A 20,940-nucleotide genomic window follows, 5' to 3' on the forward strand; every position below is an offset into this window, starting at 1 on the left:
CTCCACCGGCAGAACACAACTACACGACGGCTGGAGGAGGAGCGCCTCATCTTCCACCTGGGAACCCTCCAACCACAAGGTATGAATTCAGATTTCTCCAGCTTCCTCATTTCCCCTCCCCCCACCTTGTCTCAGTCGGTTCCCTCAACTCAGCACCGCCCTCCTAACCTGCAATCCTCTTCCTGACCTCTCCGCCCCCACCCCACTCCGGCCTATCACCCTCACCTTGACCTCCTTCCACCTATCCCACCTCCATCGCCCCTCCCCCTAGTCCCTCCTCCCTACCTTTTATCTCAGCCTGCTTGGCTCTCTCTCTCTCTTATTCCTGATGAAGGGCTTATGCTCGAAACGTCGAATTCTCTATTCCTGAGATGCTGCCTAACCTGCTGTGCTTTGACCAGCAACACATTTGCAACAGTGGGTCAGACCTGGGCAAGGAACTGAAGGAAAGCAGCCAGCTGTTTGCAGAGAACACTGAAAAATCAGTGAAAAGTCATTGGTTATGTGCATCTAGGTTTTGCTGACTGCGCAGGAGATAGCATTCTATTTTAACATGTTTTCAGCACTTCCTATAATGGGATATGAGAACAATCACTCACAGTAAATTTCTTTAGGGATTGTCAGGAGAGGCTTCTCAATATTGGGGAGGAGCAAGTGCAACCAATGCTGAACAGTGACGTGAAACAGCGAAGGAAGAGGTATAGCAACTCAGAACGCATGCAACCATTTCTTTATATAAGATTTAATGGGATGTAAGTATCACTGGTGGGGCCACCTTTTGTAGCCCATCCTGAATTGGCCTTGCAAAGGCTGCCGGTGTTTGCTGTGTTGAGCCACTGTAGTCCACTCACTGTGAAGGAAGGAATTCTAGAAATTTTCTTCCCCAACAACAGAGAAGGTATGGCATTATATTGCCAAGTCAGGCTGGCATGTGAGTTGGGCCAGAACCTGTAGCTGGTGCTGCTCTCATTCATCTGGTGACTTTCATTTTCGAGCAGTAAATAGAAGGTGCTACAGAAGGAGGCTGTACGAGTTGCAGAGTGAAGCGAAGTGAGTGGTAATTATCTGAGTAGGAGACCAAACATAGTAAACACCTGACACAAAGCCTGTTTAGATCGGGCAGCGCAGTGGCCCAATGGTTAGCACTGCTGCCTCACAGCACCAGGGTCCCAGGTTCAATTCCAGACTTGGACGACTGTCTGTGTGGAGTTTGCACATTCTCCCTGTGTCTGCGTGGGTTTCCTCCCACAGTCCAAAGATAGTGCAGGTTAGGTGAATTGGACATGCTAAATTGCCCATAGTGTTAGGTGCATTAGTCAGAGGGAGATGGGTCAGGGTGGGTTACTCTTCAGAGGGTCAATGATGGACTTGTTGGGCTGAAGGGCCTGTTTCCACACTGTAGGGAATCTAATCTAATCTCATTCCCCCTTCTCTATTCAATGGATTAACAGATGTCGAAGGGAATGTAGCCTTCATTGAACAGTAAATGAGATGAATAATCAGTTAAACCACAGTTAGCACTGCTGCCTCACAGCGCCAGGGACTCTGGATCGATTTCAGCCTCTGCAACTGTCTGTGTGGAGTTTGCACATTCTCCCTGTGTCTGCGTGGGTTTCTTCCAGGTGCTCCAGTTTCCTCTCACAGTCCAAAGATATGCGGGTTAGGTGAATTGGCCAAGCTAAATTGTCCATTGTGTTTAGGAATGTGTAGGTTCGGTGTAAGAGTCAGGGGAAAATGTAGGGAAATGGGTCTGGGTGGGTTACTCTTCGGAGGGTCAGTGTGGACTTGTTGGGCTGAAGGGCCTGTTTCCACACTGTAGGGATTCTATGTTTTGTGATGGTGTTAGTTAATGGAGGAATGCTTGTCAGTATCATACAATACTGTTGTAGTATTCAAACAATATCTTTTACATTCACATGAATCAGCGAATAGAATCTCAGTTTAATTTTCGTTTTGTTTTGGAATGAAGACTTGTGACATAGTTTTACCACAAAACGTTGTCTCAGCCTATTATATAGGACATAATATTCCATATTCTATAATGTTTGAAACATGTATTTAGAAATCTGGATGAAATGCTAAGACACAATTCGCATGAAGCTCAGAAGTGGGGATGTTTGCTAATGAATTCCAATGCTTTGCACCATTCACAACTCTTCAGATACTGAAGCAGTCCATATCCAAATGCATCAAAATCTGAGCAGTATCCAGACTTGGGATGACAAGTGGCAAGTAATGTTCATATGACACACACAGGCCAGGTTATTACCGTCTCCAGCAAAAGTGAATCTCAACATGGCATTACCATCATTGAATCCATCACTATTAACATTCTGGAGGTTATTATTAGCCAGAAACAGAGCAGCTCAGAGGCTATGAATCCTGCAACGTGTAATGCACTTCCTGCCTACTTAAAACCTGCCTAGCATCAAGAAGGCACAAATCAGGAGTGTGATGGAATACTCCTCACTTGCCTGGATGGGTGCAGTTCAAAAAACTTCACACCATCCAGGGCAAAACAGCTCACTTGATTGACATTACAAACACTGACACTCCCTCCACCATTGAGGCTCAGTCGCAGCAGTGTGTACTATCTACAAGATGCACTGCAGAAATTCACCTTCAGCAGCATCTTCCAAACCCACGACCAGAAGGACAAGGGCAGCAGATTTATGGGAACACTTCCATTTGCAAGTTCCCCTCCAAGATACTCACCAGCCTGACTTGGAAACATATCACTGTTCCTTCACTGTCGCTGGATCAAAGTCCTGGAATTATCTCCATAATGGGGTTGTCAGTCAACCCACAGCATTCAACTGCAGAGGCTCATGAAGGCATTTCACCATCACCTTCTGATGGGCATCTAGGATTGGGCAATAAATGCTGCCCGTGCCAGCAACACCCACGTTCCCCAAATGAATTATAAAAAAGAGACTTGAAGAAGCAATAACTGGATAGTTTTAGCTTGGGATTTATGCCTGAAGACTGTTCCAGTTATTAAGAATGAGCAATGATTGCTGAACTCTGATTTAATACCCTCTGCACATCCTGCCTTAACCCATTTCAATCCAAGAATCTCTTCTGCAAACAAAGACTTTTGGAACTAAACATAACAGTGATAAAGGTGCAGAGAAATGGACATGTGAATATTAAAATCATTCCACGTGCATTTTGTAAAACACAGATACATTTGCTACTTTAGTACAGAATTAAACAATTTAAACAGTGCTAACATCCCTGGGTTCAAGTCCTGCCTGCTCCATGGGTGTGAGGTAATATCTCTGTACAGATTGATTAGAAAATTGAACAATAAAAAAGTGCATCTTTCAGGTGATGATTCGAACAGAATTTTGTGGGGCGCATGTAGAGGTTGGCTGGTTGCCATGGTTTCCATCCAATGATGAGTGGGTATCAAGAAGACCCAGGGGCACTTATTATTTAATGATGATATTCAACATGAATTTGATAAAGTAAATCTACATCAGGCAGAGTAGGACAACAAATTAATGCGTTGTTCTCTCCACTTCAAAGGTGTAGGGTTGAGTCTGGACTGGACAACTGGAATGGAAGTTTCTCTTGGAGATGCAGTGTATGCAGCTGCACTAGGTGAGTATAAGAAACACAAATGGGCCATTTGGTCCATCTAGTCTGCTTCTCTGCTCAGTAAGGCTAATCTGATGGGCACCATTAATGGCCTTCATTGCTTTGATTCTCCTGTCCATCAAATATCTTGAATGTAATCACTGAACCTGCCCCATTACTCTCTGTGAAGAGAATTTCAATGACTCCTTGAGGGAAGACATTCTTCCTAACTTCATTTTAAATGGGTGCCCTTCATCTTTAAATTGTACACCCTAGATCTAGACTCCACCCACAGGAAGAAATGTCCTTTATACCCCATTTAGCAGGAAAAATCAAACATACAAACAATGGACCAATTTTGACTTGCGCTTTTCATTTCAATTCTGATGCACTGAGTTTTTGTCAATGTAAGAACGCAGTGACTTGTAGAGTTTTCACATTAGTCCAGTCAGGGGTCATTAATATCTTGATGTTGATTCATGGGCAGTGACAAAGGTGTGCAGCAACATACCTGACCAGTGTTCTTCAAACACTCAATCGCTTGTTTATGGGTGATGCCCTGCAAGCTGACTCCATCCACTTCCCACAAACGGTCACCTGTCAGAATGCGAGTAAAGAGTTAGAATAGGCATGGCCTCACTCATGGTCAAATAGCAATGCATTGGAATAAGAGTTCCTTCATTGGAGCTGTGCCAGCACTGTCCTGCATCTGCATTTCTTCTATTGAGCTGCCAACTCTCACTTCTGTTTACCTCCTCAAGGCTCGGCATTCACAAGAGAACAGGCAATGGTGTCCAGGAAGGCAGTGCCCAAGGGGTGCGGTGCCCAAATGTGTGGCACATGATGCACACACACACACTGCACTCATGTACAGCAGTACCAGCTTACATGTTCCTGTTTCATGTCACGATGCTGCACGGCTACAAGGTACACTCCCGATGCATGGTAAAAACAAGGACTGCAGATGCTGGAGACCAGAGTCCAGATTAGAGTGGTGCCGGAAAGGCACAGCAGGTCAGGCAGCATCCGAGGAGCAGAAAAATTGACGTTTCGGGCAAAAGCCCTTCATCAGGAATAAAGGGCTTGTGCCTGAAACGTCGATTTTCCCGCTCCTTGGATGTTGCTTGACCCGCTGTGCTTTTCCAGCACCACACTAATCTAGACACTCCCAATACAATGCCATCCCTGTTTCATTGGGCTTGAAGCTCGAAGTGAGCGTTTGACCAGAACACCATAAGACAGAGCTGAAGACGTAGGCCATTCAACCCAGCGAGTATGCTCCGTCGCTCAATGAGCTGATGGCTGATCTGATGCCCCTCAACTCCACTTGACAGCTTTTTCCCCTTAACCAGTATAAGCCAACCAAAACTGAGAGTTTGTCTCTTCTGAGCAATCTGCCTTCTTTCATGTTGACCCTTCACTGTACTTTCCTTTCAAATTAGGGACAGTATCAAATCAGTGATGGTTTTGAGCTTTGAGTCCACATTCCTATTTTGAGAAGGACCAAAGTTACAGAGCTATGGAGTCTCTTCCTGTGGCAAAGGCACAGAACACACTCATCTGACCAGTCTGAATGTGAACACAGGCTCGTGAGGTTAAAGGTCTTTCTTTGACCCGAAGAAATAGTGTTCCAGTTAAAATGTAACTGCACATAATCTGGACCCATTGCTTTGGGTTCGAATCCCATAGCATCTGGTGGAGTTTCAAACTCCCAAGGCAGTTTAACCTCCCTGATGGAGATTAATTCTAAGTTACAAATCTGGAACACAAAGTTAGCCTCAGCAGCCATGACAATCATCATTGACTGTTGAAAAGAGAAATAGTTCACTACTGTCCTTTTAGAAGAGAATTTGTTATCTTTACCTAATCTGGCCTACATATGAACCTAGACCCCTACCAATGTGAATGACTCTTAACTGGACTCAGAAATGGTCTAGCAAGCTCTCAGTTCAAGTGCAATTAAGGATGAGCAACAAAAGCTGGCCTAGCCAGAGATGCCTACATCCCATTAAACAATAAAGTATTGAAACAGCAGAGTTCCATTGTTTGTGCAATCATTGTTACACAGCAGGGTATGTGATTGCCCAGCATGGTGTGTGTTGGAAACTCTGTTATTGTTACCTGGGATTTTGGTGTGGCCATTTCAGACACATGGGTAGAACAGGAACAGGAATGGTTGTTGCAGGTTCTGGAATTTAGATGTTTCAGTAAGAAGTCAGAAAATGGTAAAAGACGGGTGGTGTGGAACTGTTAGTCAAAGACAGTATTATAGTGGCAGAAATGGCATTTGAGGACTCATTGACTGAGGTAGTATGGACTGAGATTAGAAACAGGAAAGGAGAGGTTACCCTGTTGGGAGTTTTCCATAAGCCTCCAAATAGTTCCAGAGATGTAGAGGATAGGATAGCAGAGATGATAATCAATAGGAGGAAGAATGATAGGATAGTTGTTATGGGGGCTTTAACTTTCCAAATATTGACTGGGAATACTACAGTTCAAACACTTTAGATGGGGTGAGTTTTTGTCCAATGTGTGCAGGAGGGTTTCCTGGCACAGTATAGGGACAGGCCAACAAGGGGCGAGGCCACATTAGATTTGGTACTGGGTAATGAACCTGTCCATGTGTTAGATTTGGAGGTAGGTGAGCACTTTGGTGATAGTGACCACAATTCAGTTATGTTTACTTTAGCGATGGAAAGGGATAGGTATGTACCACAGGGTAAGAGGTATAACTGGGGGAAAGGCAATTATGATGCAAGTAGGCAAGATTTAGGGTGCATAGGATGGGGAAGGAAACTGCAGGGGATTAGCACAATTGAAATGTGGAGCATACTCAAGGAATAGCTACTGTGGGTCCTTGACAAGTGTATACCTATGAGGCAGGGAGGAAGTTGTTGAGTGTGGGAGCCATGATTTACTAATGCAGTTGAATCTCTTGTCAAGACGAAGAAGAAGGCTTATGTTAGGATGAGATGTGATGGCTGAGTTAGGGCTCTTAAGGGTTACAAGTTAGCCAGGAAAGACCTAAACAGCCAGCTAAGAAGACCCAGGAGGGGACATGAGCAGTCATTGGCAGATAGCATCAAGGAAAACCCTAAGGTTTTCTATAGGTATATCAGGAATAAAAGAATGATTAGAGTAAGATTAGGACCAATCAACTCGTGAGTGGAATCAGAGAAGATAGGGCAAATCCTAAATACTTTTCGTCAGTATTCACACTAGAAAAAGACAATGTGGTCAAGGAGAGTACTGAGATACAGGCTAATAGACTAGATGAGATTGAGGTGCATAAGGAGGAGGTGTTAGCAATTCTGGAAAGTGTAAAAATTGATAAGTCTCCTGGGCAGAATGGAATTTATCCTGGGATTCGCTGGACAGCCAGGGAGGAGACTGCTGAGCCTTTAGCTTTGATCTTTATGTCATCACTGTCTACAGGAATAGTGCCAGAAGACTGGAGGATAGCAAATGTTGTTCCTTTGTTCAAGAAGGGGAGTAAACACAACTCCGGAAATTATATATTTGTGAGCCTTATTTCGGTTGTGGGTAAAGTGTTGGAAAGGTTTATAAGAGATAGGATTTATAACCATCTAGAAAGGAATAAGTTGATCAGGGATATTCAACATGGTTTTGTGAAGAGTACATCGTACCTCACAAACCTTATTGAGTTCTTTGAGATGGTGACCAAACAGATGGATGACGATAAAGCAGTTGATGTGGTGTATATGGATTTCAGTCAGGTGTTTGATAAGGTTCCCCATGGTAGGCTATTGCACAAAATACAGAGGCATGGGATTGAGGGTGACTTAGCGGTTTGGATCAGAAATTGGCGAGCTGAAAGAAGACAGAGGGTGGTGGTTGATGGGAAATATTCATGCTGGAGTTCAGTTATTTGTGGTATACCACAAGGATCTGTTTTGGGGCCACTGCTGTTTGTCATTTTTATAAATGATCTGGATGAGGGCCTAGAAGGATGCGTTAGTAAAGCTGTGGATGACACTAAGGTCGGTGGAGTTGTGGATAGTGCTGAAGGATGTTGTAGGTTACACAGGAACATAGATAAGCTGCAGAGCTGGACTGAGAGGTGGCAAATGGAGCTTAATACGGAAACATGTGAGGCGATTCACTTTGGAAGGAGTAACAGGAATGCTAATGGTAGATTCCTGATGGTATAGAGGAGCAGAGAGATCTCGATGTTCAAGTACATAGATCCTTGAAAGTTATTACCCAAGTTGATAGGGTTTTTAAGAAGGCATACAGTATGTTAGCATTTATTGGCAGAGGGATTGAGTTTCGGAACCATGAGATCATTCTGCATCTGTACAAAACTCTGTTGCGGCCACATTTGGAGTATTGTGTACTGCATTAGAGGAAGGGTGTGGAAGCCTTGGAAAGGGTTTAGAGGAGATTTACTAGGATGTTGCCCCATATGGAGGGAAGGTCTTACGAGGAAAGGCTGAGGGACTTGAGGCTGTTTTCATTAGAGAGAAGAAGGTTGAGAGGTGACTTACGTAAGACATATAAGATAATCAGAGGGTTAGATAGGTTGAACAGTGAAAGCCTTTTTCTTTGGATGGTGATGGCTAGCATGATGGGACATAGTTTTAAATTGAGGGATGATAGGTATAGGACAGGTGGCAGAGGAGTTTCTTTACTCAGAGAATAATAGGGACGTTGAACACACTGCCTGGGACTGTAGTAGACTCGCCAATTTTAAGGGCATTTAAATGGTCATTGGATAGACAAATGGACGAGAATGGAATAGTGCAGGTTAGATGGGCTTCAGATTGGTTTCACAGGTCAGCACAACATCGGGGCCGAAGGCCCTGCACTGCGCTATAATCTTCCATGTTCTATTACTCCAAACTATCATTTCTCTATTTTTCTAATTAATCGTTATTTATTTATAATGGACTTCTTATTTACATTATTTTTCTATTTTTATTCCCTAAGAATTTGTACCCAAGAATCTGTACCTCATACCTTGCTACCTAAGATGGCGCTATAAGTTGCAACTTGTAAACCTTTCACTGTACTCACGTGAGTACATGTGACAATTAAGCTAATTCTTGTAAAATTCTTATACCCAAATCCTCAGCAAAGTCCCTGTGTTTTGATGTCAGAAGATATCTGTTCGTTCATGATTTGCATGCAGATTAAGCATTCAAAATGGTCATAAGTAGTTCACACAAAAATCTGCTCTCTACCTTTCCTGATGTGACCATCACAGTCAGCAGCTCCTCCAGGTATAATGGCCTTCACATAGATTCCACCATTCTTCACACTGGTATTCACACCACCCTGTAGAGTACAATGGAACAAACATTAAAAAGAACACTTCCTTCTCGTTCATATTGGGACATGATATGCATCCTCAGACTATCTTTCTTAATTAGTGGTGCTGGAAAAGCACAGCAGTTCAGGCAGCATCTGAGGAGCAGTAAAATCGACGTTTCGGTTAAAAGCCCTTCATCAGGATTCCTGATGAAGGGCTTTTGCCCGAAATGTCGATTTTACTGCTCCTCAGATGCTGCCTGAACTGCTTTGCTTTTCCAGCACCACTAATCCAGAATCTGGTTTCCAGCATCTGCAGTCATTGTTTTTTCTTCCGACTATCAGACAGGCTATCCCGCAAGTCATGATTATTATGTGTTGAAGGTTCTCAATGAAGGAGAAAGTTCTGTTTGACAATCGTTGACATTTCTTCGTTGTTAATGCTTAGTTTTTTTCATTCATTCATGAGAAATGGGCATCAGTGGGTGGCATAGCATCTACTGTCCATCCCTTATTGCCTTGGTGGTGTTGAACTACCTTCTTGTACCACGACCATCCTTTGGCGGGTTGGGACAGCCACAATGTTGTTAAGAAGGCAGTTCCAGGATTCTGGCCCATTGAAGGAACAGTGTTCCACTTCCATGTCAGGGTGCCATGTTACTTTGAGGGGAATGTGGAGATGGTAGTGTCCCATGCATCTGCTACCTTTGGCCTTCTGGATGGTAGAGGTTGTGAATTGGGTAAATACTAACCAAGGAGACTTGGTGAGTTACTACAGTGCATCAGGGGAAAGGACAGAGGGCATGGATGTTGTACATAATAGATAGGTTCATAGAATCCCTACAGTGTGGGAACAGGCCATTTGGCCCAACAAGTCCACACAAAGCCTCCAAAGAGTATCCCACCTCAACCCGTTCTCCTACACTACTACTTCACATTTATCCCTGACAAATCCACCTAACCTACACATCCCTGATTACGCTGGGCAATTTAACATGGTCAATTCACCTAACCTGCACATCTTTGGACTGTGGGAGGAAACCCACACAGACACAGGGATAATATGCAAACTCCACACACAGTCACCCAAGGCTGGAATCAAACCTGGGACCCTGACACTGTGAAGCAGCAGTACTAAACACTAAACCACTGTGCCGCCTGTATTGCTTTGTCCTGGATGATGTCAAGTTTCTTGAGTGTTATTAGGCCTGCACTCATCCAAGCACTCCTGACTTGTAGTTTGGAGATTGTGGTCAGGAACTGGGAAGTCAGGAGGTGAGTTACTTGCCATAGATTCCTTGATTTTGACTTGCTCTTGTAGCCACAATATTTACATGTCCAGTCTAGTTCAGTTTCTGGTCAATGATAATGCCCAAGATATTGACTGTGGGGGTATTCAGCAATGATAATGCCACTGAACTTCACAGGACATCATGGTTAGGTTCTCTCTTGCTATTGCCTGGCACTTGTGTGGCATTTGTTATTGTGACATTTCACCCAAAATCTGGATGTTATCCAGATCTTGCTGAATATGGGCATGGACGGATTCAGAATCTGAGGTTGTATAAATAATGCTGAACATTGTGCTATCATTGTTCATGTTTAATTCTTTTCATATGATGCTAAATACTTGCAAGCAGTTGTCATGAATTAATTAATTAATTGCATTGAACGTACGTTTGGTTCAATTTACTTCTTGCTTTGGCCAACGAATTATTTAAATGTACATCAATAAGAGTTAGCCAGGAGGTAGCTGCGTTTTATGATGTGTGGTTGTTTGAAATGGAATGCCATCTCAAATGTATATTTGGTCTTTGCCTAAATGTATTTAACTTTTTGTGAATAACCATGTGAATAGAGAATGGTTGAATCAAAATTGAAAATCTTGCAGTACAATTACTGAATGTGTAGCTTATAACGAGTGAAAGAATTATGTAACTGTTCGTAACCGCTAATGAGGAAACAACATAATACTTTGATGCTTCTGTTACCCAACAGAAGCATGTTAAGAAGCAAAGATGTGTTTTTGGAATCGGAGCCTGCTGATCTGAACACTGTCGTAGATGTGCTGGTGTTGGACTGGGGTGGAAAAAAATCACAGGTCACATAACACCAGGTTAGAGTCCAATAGGTTTATTTGAAGTCACAAGCTTTCAGAGCATTCGATGAAGGAGCAGCACTCCGAAAGCTTGTGATTCCAAATAAACCTGTTGGACTATAATCTGGTGTCGTGTGACTTCTGATTTCAACACTGACAGGGCTTTGAACAGATTGCTAACTTTCATGGATAAAATTTATCAAAAGGTTACTTTATTGAATGCTAATGAGATGTGGTCAGATATTTACCATTTGGAGAGTGAAAGTAGTTGCAAAGAAGTGCGTATAAAAAGAGCAAGTCTGGCAGCCCCAGTGGAGAGGGAGACAGATATAATATTTTGAGTCCAGTGACCCTTCAGAGTGGCGCTACACTTAAATCAATGTTAATTCTCTTTCTCTCTCTATAGACACTGCCAGACCTGCTGAGTTCCTCCAGCATTTTCTGTGTTTGTTTTAAATTTCCAGCACCCACAATTTTTTGCTTTGACGTTGTGGCATTCGGTACATTATATTTAAGACTGCAGAAGTTCTATTTGGAAACTTCCCCAATTTGTGCTGGCATTTGAGATATGGGTCAATGCCAAAGTAATGAGAATGGACAGATTTTCAGTTTTGACACATGTTGAGGTTGTAGCTAAATACACACTGTGAGAACAAATGTCAAAACACCAGAAACATTCCTTGGAAAGTATTCCTTTCCAGCCATGCTCATAGCCCAAAGGTGGCAATTTGTAATATACTAGAAAGTAGAGGCCGTAATGTTAATAGACAGGTAAGACTGCCAAGATATAGGGTCGTGACAGTAGAAAAATAAAACTGGAACTGATAGAAATCAGAGTGAAATTACATTTTTCATCATTTTGAGAAGTGAAGAGAATTTGGCACCTACAATAAGAGAAGGAACCCCAGGGTGCAGTTATTTGATGCATTAAATATTTAGATGATTGTCTTCAAATAGATGTCGTGCCTTAGTGGGCTGTTTGTTTTCTTTTTGATTCAGTTCAATTTTGTTTATGTGTTTTTGCTAAAAGTCTATTCAAACATATACAAAGAACAGTCAGATAAGAAGTGGCTGAGTTTTATAGCATGTAGTTGGTTGGAATAAAACTTAAGTTGGAAAGTGTATTCTTGAACTTGGTCAAAGAATAGGTGATTTCTATTAAATAACAATCATCAGTGAACATTCCTGCTTCTGACCTTGTGATGGACAGAAGGTTATTGATGAAGCAAATGAAGTTAAATTAGGCCTGGACACTACTCTGAGGAACTCTTGAGTTCTTGTACTGCAGTGGTAGTCTTCTTATCTCTTGGTCAGAAGGCCTAAATCCTACCAGATCCAGAGATATATTATAACAAGTCTGGAAAGCTGATTAATAATATCTACCCTGAGGAACCCCTGCAGTGGTATCCTGTGTATTGACTGGAATTAGGTCAGTCAAATGGATCTCATAGAATATGAGTTCCTTGATTGGGGCTGTTAATCTGGTCCAATCAAGGAGCCCTGGCTGACAGGTATAAACAGCAGTGTCAGGGATTTGCTCACTCTCGGAGCTGGCTCTGAGCCAACTGGATCAGCGTCTTGTACTATGCACATGCAAATAAAGAGTGACTTGGTAGCAGGATACCAGCCTTTGTGGAGTTATTCCATCCAGGGGATGATACTGAATGGAATTTAAGAAGGTGCAAATAAGCTCCTCATCAGTATTTAAGTTTGGAGCTTCCTTCACTCCTAATGTACCTTTGGGATAATTCTCGAAAGTTGTTACACAATGCGGCCAGTCTTAAAGTCAGCAAATTGCTGTTTCTTTTGCTACAACCTGCATCTGGAGGGGCACCAATGCAGTATATTAAGAACTGAATAAATCTGAAAATCAATCTCTGATTTTCTTAAATGGATTAAACTATGCTTTGTAAGGAGGAACATTTTCTGGACTGGGCTGTGCATACAACTTTCTGTAGTTTCTTATTGTCAAAGCAAAGGAGTTGCTGTACCAGGCTGATGGGCACCCAGACCAGTTGCACCAAAATGGTACACTTACACAAGAGATACATAAATGGAATCTCAATATTCTAAAAATTAGAACACAGAACATAGATAGAACAGTACAGCACAACATAGGTCTTTCGGCCCTTGGTGTTGTGCCAACCTTTTATCCTATTCTAATGTCAAACTAACCTACATAGCCTTAATTTTACTATTGTATTCTCCTTTATTATAATTTCACAGCACATTGATACAAAATACTGGGCAGACAGCATGGGATGTACAACAAATCACAAAGACAATACTGAACAAATTTCTACAATAGACAATCACATGTCAGAACTATGTTGGGAGACTTTGCGTTGTGTTTTATACTTGACCTTGCTTTGGTCACTGGATGCAAAGCAGAAAATGCTCCATTTCCCAGCAACGTTCTCCCTTACCTTTGCCAGGCGCAAATGCACAAAGATAAATAATAAATGTAAGATCATATGTACATCAAAATATCGTTGTTTGTTAGTCTGTGAAGAAAACATAATTGCTACTCTCACTACTCTGGACCTTAGTTCTGCAACAGAAGACCCAAATCGAAAAAAATACAGTTTTAAGCAGGCAAAAATAACATTGATAATGAATGAGGGAAGACTGATGCTTTGTTATATGACACATGTCATGCAGTTTCCCATTTTAGGATGATTACTTCTGTGAAGTTATTAAAACTGATTCTTATGGCAGATCCTGAACACAACAGGAAACTGAGGTAAGGATTATGGGATAAATCAGCTGTTCCAGTTATAGAAAGCAAAAATGCCTGATAATCACTTTCAATTCTGTCTTGACATTGATTTGTTAACGTAATATTTAAAAGTATGCCCTACTCAAGCAATAAGTAAGAGGGTTTTGATCTCTTCTAGATATAACTCTCAACTTTCATTTATAGACTATCACAAACCTAAAGCTCATAAGACAGCTATGGTTGGGGTCACCCAGTCATTTCCTTTAATGGCACCACACTTACTTTAGCTACTCTCCTTTTTGTCTGATTTCCACAAAACTTTTGCTCTTTGCTTTTATATTTATTGCTCATTTACTCTGTTATGGATCAGACCCCTCAAAATATTCAGAAGATAATCTAGACCCTAACTTTTTTCTTATTTTAAAGGTAAATGCAAGGTCCAGATGCAATTTGACTGGTCAAACTACCAGATTTAAAGCAACACTCACTTCATTCACCCACTGTAGTTAATGCAACTAAAGTAAGAAGGAATTGAAATAACTTAACTTTGTTTGAAAACTTAGAATAACAGTTAGAGTAACTATTACTAATTAACTGTTCCAATATAGTAACATCACATAAACACACCCTTGGAAATAGGCAAATTCAGAATACAGATTGTCTCAAATGCAACTCCAGTAGCAGGCAGAGACCCTCTGGCTTTTGACTGTAACTGACAGAAGGTAAAAATAGCTTTCACCTCTTCCAATCCCAACAGCAGCTGCTGAAAGCAAAAACTAAATTCCCTGGTTCTGTGGGAGCTTGACCACACCCATTCGGGCTGCTTCTATTGTTCCAACTTTAAAAAAAACCAAGGCCTCGCAAATTGTTTACTTTCTTACAGACTGCTCTCCACCTGTTGTTCAATCTCTCTTTAAAAATAAACCAGGACAAAATAATACCTTGAAGCCATAACCCTCACAACCCTCATAATCAATTTTCTCCCTCTTTATTAGATTAATACTCACCTGCTGCTGGTTCCTAAAAAAAACTTCCCAACCCACTGGCCTACCATTTGTTTTCAATATGATTTACACCTTACCTTTTGATTGGATACTCTCCTTGACCACTTTTGTTAATCATAGGTAGTTTATCCTTCTCATCAAGTCTTTCTTTATGACCAGAATGAACTCGGGCTGAATGTTTGCCACAGCTCATTCACTGACTGTCTGTCTGATTCATCTATTTTCCCACTTACTTCCAACTACTCTTTCTTTGTACCTTTCTTCATTAAATAATTATTCTCACCTAAGTTGTGGACATTGGATTGAGGCCTGGTTACAGTTGTTCTCCCTCAAAGTGAATTTGAACTTTTATTATTTTCCAATTGCTTAATGTTTCAAGGATCTCTAGCTGAAAGATCCCTTATTAATCTTACCTCATTGCTACATCGAAAATACCCTGTTCATAGCTAGGAAACTGCTGTTACCACAACTGTTCACAATAGAGTCATGAATTGGGGAAAGAGAGCAATATACTGTAGACAAACTTGCAGATGACACAAAAATAGGTGGAAACATGAGTTGGGAGAGGGATACAAACAATTTACAGAGAAATATTGAAAGTTAAGCAAATGATGTATAATTTGGGAAAATGCAAAGTTTTTTTTCAATTTGGAAAGGAGAACAAAAGAACAGAACATTATTTAAATTAATAAAAACTGTAGAAAGCTGCATCACAAAAGGGACTTGGCGGGGGGGGGGGGTGGGGGGTGTACTTGTGCATGAAACACAGAAAGCTAGCACACAAGGGCAGCACGTATTCAGGAAGACTAATGGAATGTTGGCCCTTATTTCAAGGGGGTTGGAATATAAGAGTGGGGAAGTCTGACTGCAACTGTACAAGGTGCCGGGAAGACCACATCTGGAGTACAGTGAGCAGTTTTGGTCCCTTTATTTGAGGAAATACATCATTTCGTTGCAGGTAGTTCAGAGAAGGTTCACGAGAATGATCCCTAATATGGAGAGATTGTCTTATAAGAGAAGACCATACAGGTTGGAACTCTACTCACTGGAGTCTATAAGAATATGGAGATCTCATTGAAACATGTTTGATTATTAAGGGGCTTGACACGGTAAATGCTGAGAGAACGTTTCTCCTTGGGGGAAAGACTAGGACCAGGGGGTATAGTCTCAGGGTGAAGGGGTGCAAATTTATGAGTTAAGAAGGAATTTCTTCCCTAAGAGGGTGTAAATCATTGGGACTCCTTGCCACATGGAGCTGTGGGGCAGAGACCTTGTTTATATTTAAGGTTGAGGTAGATAGATTCATGATCAGTCGGGGAATTAAAGATTCCAGGGAAAGGGCAAAAAAGTAGACATGAAGAATGTCGAATCAATCATGATCCTATTGAATGGCAGAGCAGGCTAGAGGGGCCGAGTGGCCTTCTCCTGTTCCCATTTCTTATAACTGTCTGGTCTAGGTTCTGTAATGTATTGCTCTAAGAGACAATTCCTGATGTGCTCTACAAACTAATCTTCCATTACCCTTGCCCATCTGATGTGTTCAGTTAATATGCAGATTAAAATTGCCCAGAACAACTGTAGTGCCCTCCTTGCATGCTTCCATTATTTCCTGATTTATACTTTGTCCTGCATTGAGACAAATCTTCTGGGGCTTTTAGATGACTTGCACTGTGATTTCTTTCCCTTGCTATTAATTATTTTTGCTCAAACTGATTCCACATTACAATCTATTGCACCTATATTACTGCGCACCACTGCACTGATACCAGCCTTTATTAGCAAAGCTACCCCACCACCATGGAGAAAGTGAGCACTGCAGATGCCAGAGATCAGAGTCAAAAAGCTCTGAAGAGCTTATACTCAAAACGTCAACTCTCCTGTTCAGATGATGCCTAACCAGCTGTGTTTTCCAGCACCACACTTTCTATCCCACCTTCCTTTCATTATTGCCTATTCTTCCAGAATGTTGAATACCGAGTTCTCAGTGTTAGTCACCCTGCAACGACATATCTCTAACAGCTATCAAATCATATTCTATTTGTGCTATTAACTCATCTACCTTTGTGCAAAACCTGTGTACAGTCAATAAAGAGCCTTAAGGTTTGACTTTATAACTATCATTGCTTCCTCTGGTTCTCAATTTCTGCTGCATTCTTCTGTCTACTATATTTTTGATTCCTCCCTATCACGCTTTGAATTTAAGAAACAGTTTTTCACAGGAAGGGGAATGGAAATCTGAAACTCTTTCCCCTTAAGGCTGGAAGAGTTTGGAGATTTGGAGCTTTCAAAATTGAGATAGATAGGATTTTTTTTGGACTGGCGAGGTCAACAATGGATTAAAAAGCTAAGGCAGTCACATGGATTCGAGAGTAGTTCAGCCATATTGGACTTGACAGACAGAACTGAGGGTCTGAATAGCTTCCCCTTGCACCTTACACATGGAGGCAGCTTCAATTCAGATACTCGGCAGGGCATCAAGTTAATTACTCAAACAGAAGCAACGTACAGGGCCACAAGGGAAAGGCAGGGGATTGGTAAGAAGCTAAAATGCCAGTACAAGCATGATGGACCAAACAGCCTCTTTCTGCACTGTAACAGTTCTGTGATATTACTATGTTTCTGGTCTTCATAGGAATTGCATTGGCTGCAGCCCTGAGGCAATCCCATGTATCCCCCAGCAACACTTGGGCTGACCTCAGCAGAAGATACAAGGAAAATCAAGAAGCTTCTATTCATTAGAAGTTAAAGGACTTTGACTGGAAACCATATTAAAACTGAAGGAGGTCTGAAGATCCTGGGGAAAGTGATTGTGATGAGGTCAGCTGGGTGGAGCTTATGGAATGTGAGTTCCCTGATTGGGGCTGTTAACCTAATTTAATCAGAGAGCCTGGCTGACAGATATAAACAGGAGTGCCAGAGGTTCTGTTCACTCTGAGAGCTGCCTCTGAGTCATAGCGGCATACAGCACAGAAACAGACCCTTCAGTCCCACTTGTCTGTTCTGGGAATGCTTGATCAGTGACCAGGACTTTCCACATGGAAACACAGGGTGATTTCCTGGTGGGATACCGGCCTCTGTGGAGTTATTTCAGAAACATGCTCATTTTTTTAAAAGTTCCCCACCCATTATTATGAATATTCTAGTCTAATCATGAGCGGTAAAAATAAACATTTTAACACTTACTGTGACACTGACACCAAGGCTTCCATCTATCTTGGTCAGCTCCACAGAATATCTGTCACCTGGTTTCAACTCCTGTGGCATCTGCAATGTTTCAGTACCATTTTGTTAATTAAATCACAAAGTATTGGTTGTAATTGCCTGTCATGCTAAAATAATTTTTCTCCTATGTGTATTAATAAGCCAAGAAAGTTACATAGAACATAGAATAGTACAGCACAGAACAGGTCCTTTGGCCCTCGACGTTGTGCCAGGGTGTTATCCTGCTCTAAAATCAGATAACCTACATACCCTTCATTGTACTATCTTCCATGTGCCTATGCAAGAGTTGCTTAAATGTCCCTAATGAATCTGATTCTACTACCACTGCTGGCATTGCATTCCATGCACTCACCACTCTCTGAGTAAAGAATCTACCTCTGACATCTACCCTAAACCTTCCTCCAATTACCTTGAAATATATCCATTATACATTACATGCTATTAACTTCTACCAACCTCGCTTACATTTTAAAGTCATTAGGGGAGGGAAAGTGATTTATATCAGTTGCACTTACTGAGTAGTATTTATTGAAATATTAGACATCTTGCCTGCTGACTGCAATGATAGAAACTGCTCCACATCACCTATTTCCACTGCATTCACTGTCAATCAGAAACAATTCCTCCATAAATTATAATGTCAAGAGTCCTGGAGCAACAAGTGCTTGTGGGAGGGAGAGTTAAGATTCACTGAAATTACATTGGCAGTGGGGCGATTTCAGGCAATGGGAAGACAGCATTTATGCAAGGTTTGTGAAGGTTTGTAGCTCAGGTTGAGGTTTAGGGTGTAGGTTTGCTCGCTGAGCTGTAGGTTTGATATCCAGATGTTTCATTACCTGCCTAGGTAACATCATCAGTGGTGACCTCCAAATGAAGCGAAGCTGTTGTTTCCTGCTTTCTATTTATATCTTTCTCCTGGGGTTTGTGGTGATGTAATTTCCTGTTCGTTTTCTAAGGGGTTGATAGTTGGCATCTAGATCTATGTGCTTGTTTATGGCATTTGGTTGGAGTGCCAGGCCTCTAGGAATTCTCTGGCATGTCTTTGCTTAGCCTGTCCCAGGATAGAAGTGTTGTCCCAGTCGAAATGGTGGTTTTTTTCATCCGTGTGTAGGGCTACAAGGGAGAGAGGGTCGTGTCTTTTTGTGGCTAGCTGGTGTTCATGTATCCTGGTGGCTAACTTTCTTCCTGTTTGTCCTACGTAGTGTTTGTGGCAGTTCTTGTATGGAATTTTGTAGATGAAAATCCATCTACCAGATTAGACAAGCAGGAAGAAAGTTAGTTCCAGCAACGCACTGACTATCACTTCAGCACAGCTCAACAAGTGAGGACACTCCAGGAAAATTCAACTCCGCAAATAAACATGATTCTTGGTTTCTTTGCGCAATTGTTTTTTTTTCAGTTCTACGGTGCATTGAGAAAACGACATCTCAAATACTGTGTGGAAGGCAGTAAGTGCATCGGAAGAGGTTCAGAGGAGGCTTACTAGATTGATAGCTGCAATGTTGGACTCTCTTATGGGGATAGGTTAAACAGACTGGTCTTGTTCCCACTGGAGTTTGGAAGAGTGAGGGTGATTGATATTTGTAGGATCCCGAAAGGTCTTGGCAAGCTAGACATGGAAAGGATATTGTGTTGAGTCAAGAGCTACAGGGCTCTGTCTTCACCAGCGGGAGTAACTCTGAATCTCTTCGATGGACCTCCTGAGTGAGTCTTGCCTGACTAGTTACCTTTAGTGTTGGTTTGCACGTCATTTAGTCCAGCACAGTGTCGCTTGTGCTCCCTTAGGCTCCACTGAAAACAGCAGTTGACCTCTTTCGGTTTTGGCTGGTGGTATTATTGGCTGGAGAAATGTCAGCGAGGAAAGCTACATGGACACCAAGATCTATCTGTTCATCTAAACTACCAGGAATCTTACCATTAACCCAGTACTCTGCATTGCTGCTGATCCTTCCGAAGTAAATAACCTCACACTTTTCCACTTTAAACTCCATTGCTACCCCTCAGCCCAGCTCTGCAGCTTATCTGTGTCCCTCTGTAACCTACAACGTCCTTCAACAATACCAACAACTCCACCGACCTTAGTGTCATCTGCAAATTTATTAACCCACCCTTCTAAGCCCTTATCCAGGTCATTTATAAAAATGACAAACAGCAGTGGCACCAAAACAGATCCTTGTGGTACCCCACTAGTAACTGAATTCCAAGATGACTATTTCCCATCAACCACCACCTCTTCTTTCAGCTCGCCAATTTTTGATCCAAACCGCTAAATCACCCTCAATCCCATGCATCCGTATTTTGTGCAATAGCTAACCGTGGGGAACTTTATCAAACACCTTACTGAAATCCATATACACCACAGCAACTGCTTTACCCTCATCCACCTGCTTGTTCACCTTCTCAATCAGATCAGTAAGGTTTGTGGGGCACGATCTACCCTTCACAAAACTATGTTGACTATCCCTAATCAACTTATTCCTTTCAAGATGATTATAAATCCTATCTCTTATAACCTTTTCCAACACTTTACCCACAACCGAAGTAAGGCTCATTGGTCTATAATTGCCAGGGCTGTCTCTACTCCTCTTCTTGAACAAGGGAACAACATTAGTTATCCTCTAGTCTTCCAGCACTATTCCCATAGACAATGATGACATAAAGATCAAAGCCAAAAGCTCTGCAGGTGAGAGGACTTGAGATACAAAGTGAGGTCCTACTTCTTTTTCCTAGGATGCTGACGTCAGCGTGTACGAGGGGGCATAACTCCAAATTGAGGGGTGGTAGATTTAAGACAGATGTCAGAGGCAGGTTCTTTACTCAGAGAGTGGTAAGGGCGTAGAATGCCCTACCTGCTAATGTAGTCAACTCAGCCACATTAGGAGATTTAAACAATCCTTAGATAAGCAGATGGATGATTTTGGGATAGTGTAGGGGGACGAGCTGAGAATAGTTCACAGGTCGGCTCAACATCGAGGGCTGAAGGGCCTGTTCTGGGCTGTATTGTTCTATGTTCTTGTCGTTGGATGGCCTCCCAAGCAGACAAA

General features: G+C 42.0%; 1 protein-coding gene across 1 annotated transcript in view; it reads right to left on the reverse strand.

The window, feature by feature from the left end:
- Nucleotides 1-20,940, reverse strand: part of ptpn20 (protein tyrosine phosphatase non-receptor type 20) — a 254,022-nt gene that overhangs the window by 166,407 nt on the left and 66,675 nt on the right. The window contains exons 16-18 of the mRNA XM_060854122.1: nt 17,858-17,938; nt 8,787-8,880; nt 4,094-4,179 (exon numbers count right to left, since the gene is read on the reverse strand). Of these exons, the coding sequence (XP_060710105.1) occupies nt 4,094-4,179; nt 8,787-8,880; nt 17,858-17,938 (261 nt within the window). The remainder of the gene's footprint in view (nt 1-4,093; nt 4,180-8,786; nt 8,881-17,857; nt 17,939-20,940) is intronic.

Source organism: Hemiscyllium ocellatum, chromosome 43 (genome assembly GCF_020745735.1).
Source record: "Hemiscyllium ocellatum isolate sHemOce1 chromosome 43, sHemOce1.pat.X.cur, whole genome shotgun sequence".
NCBI lineage: Eukaryota > Metazoa > Chordata > Chondrichthyes > Orectolobiformes > Hemiscylliidae > Hemiscyllium > Hemiscyllium ocellatum.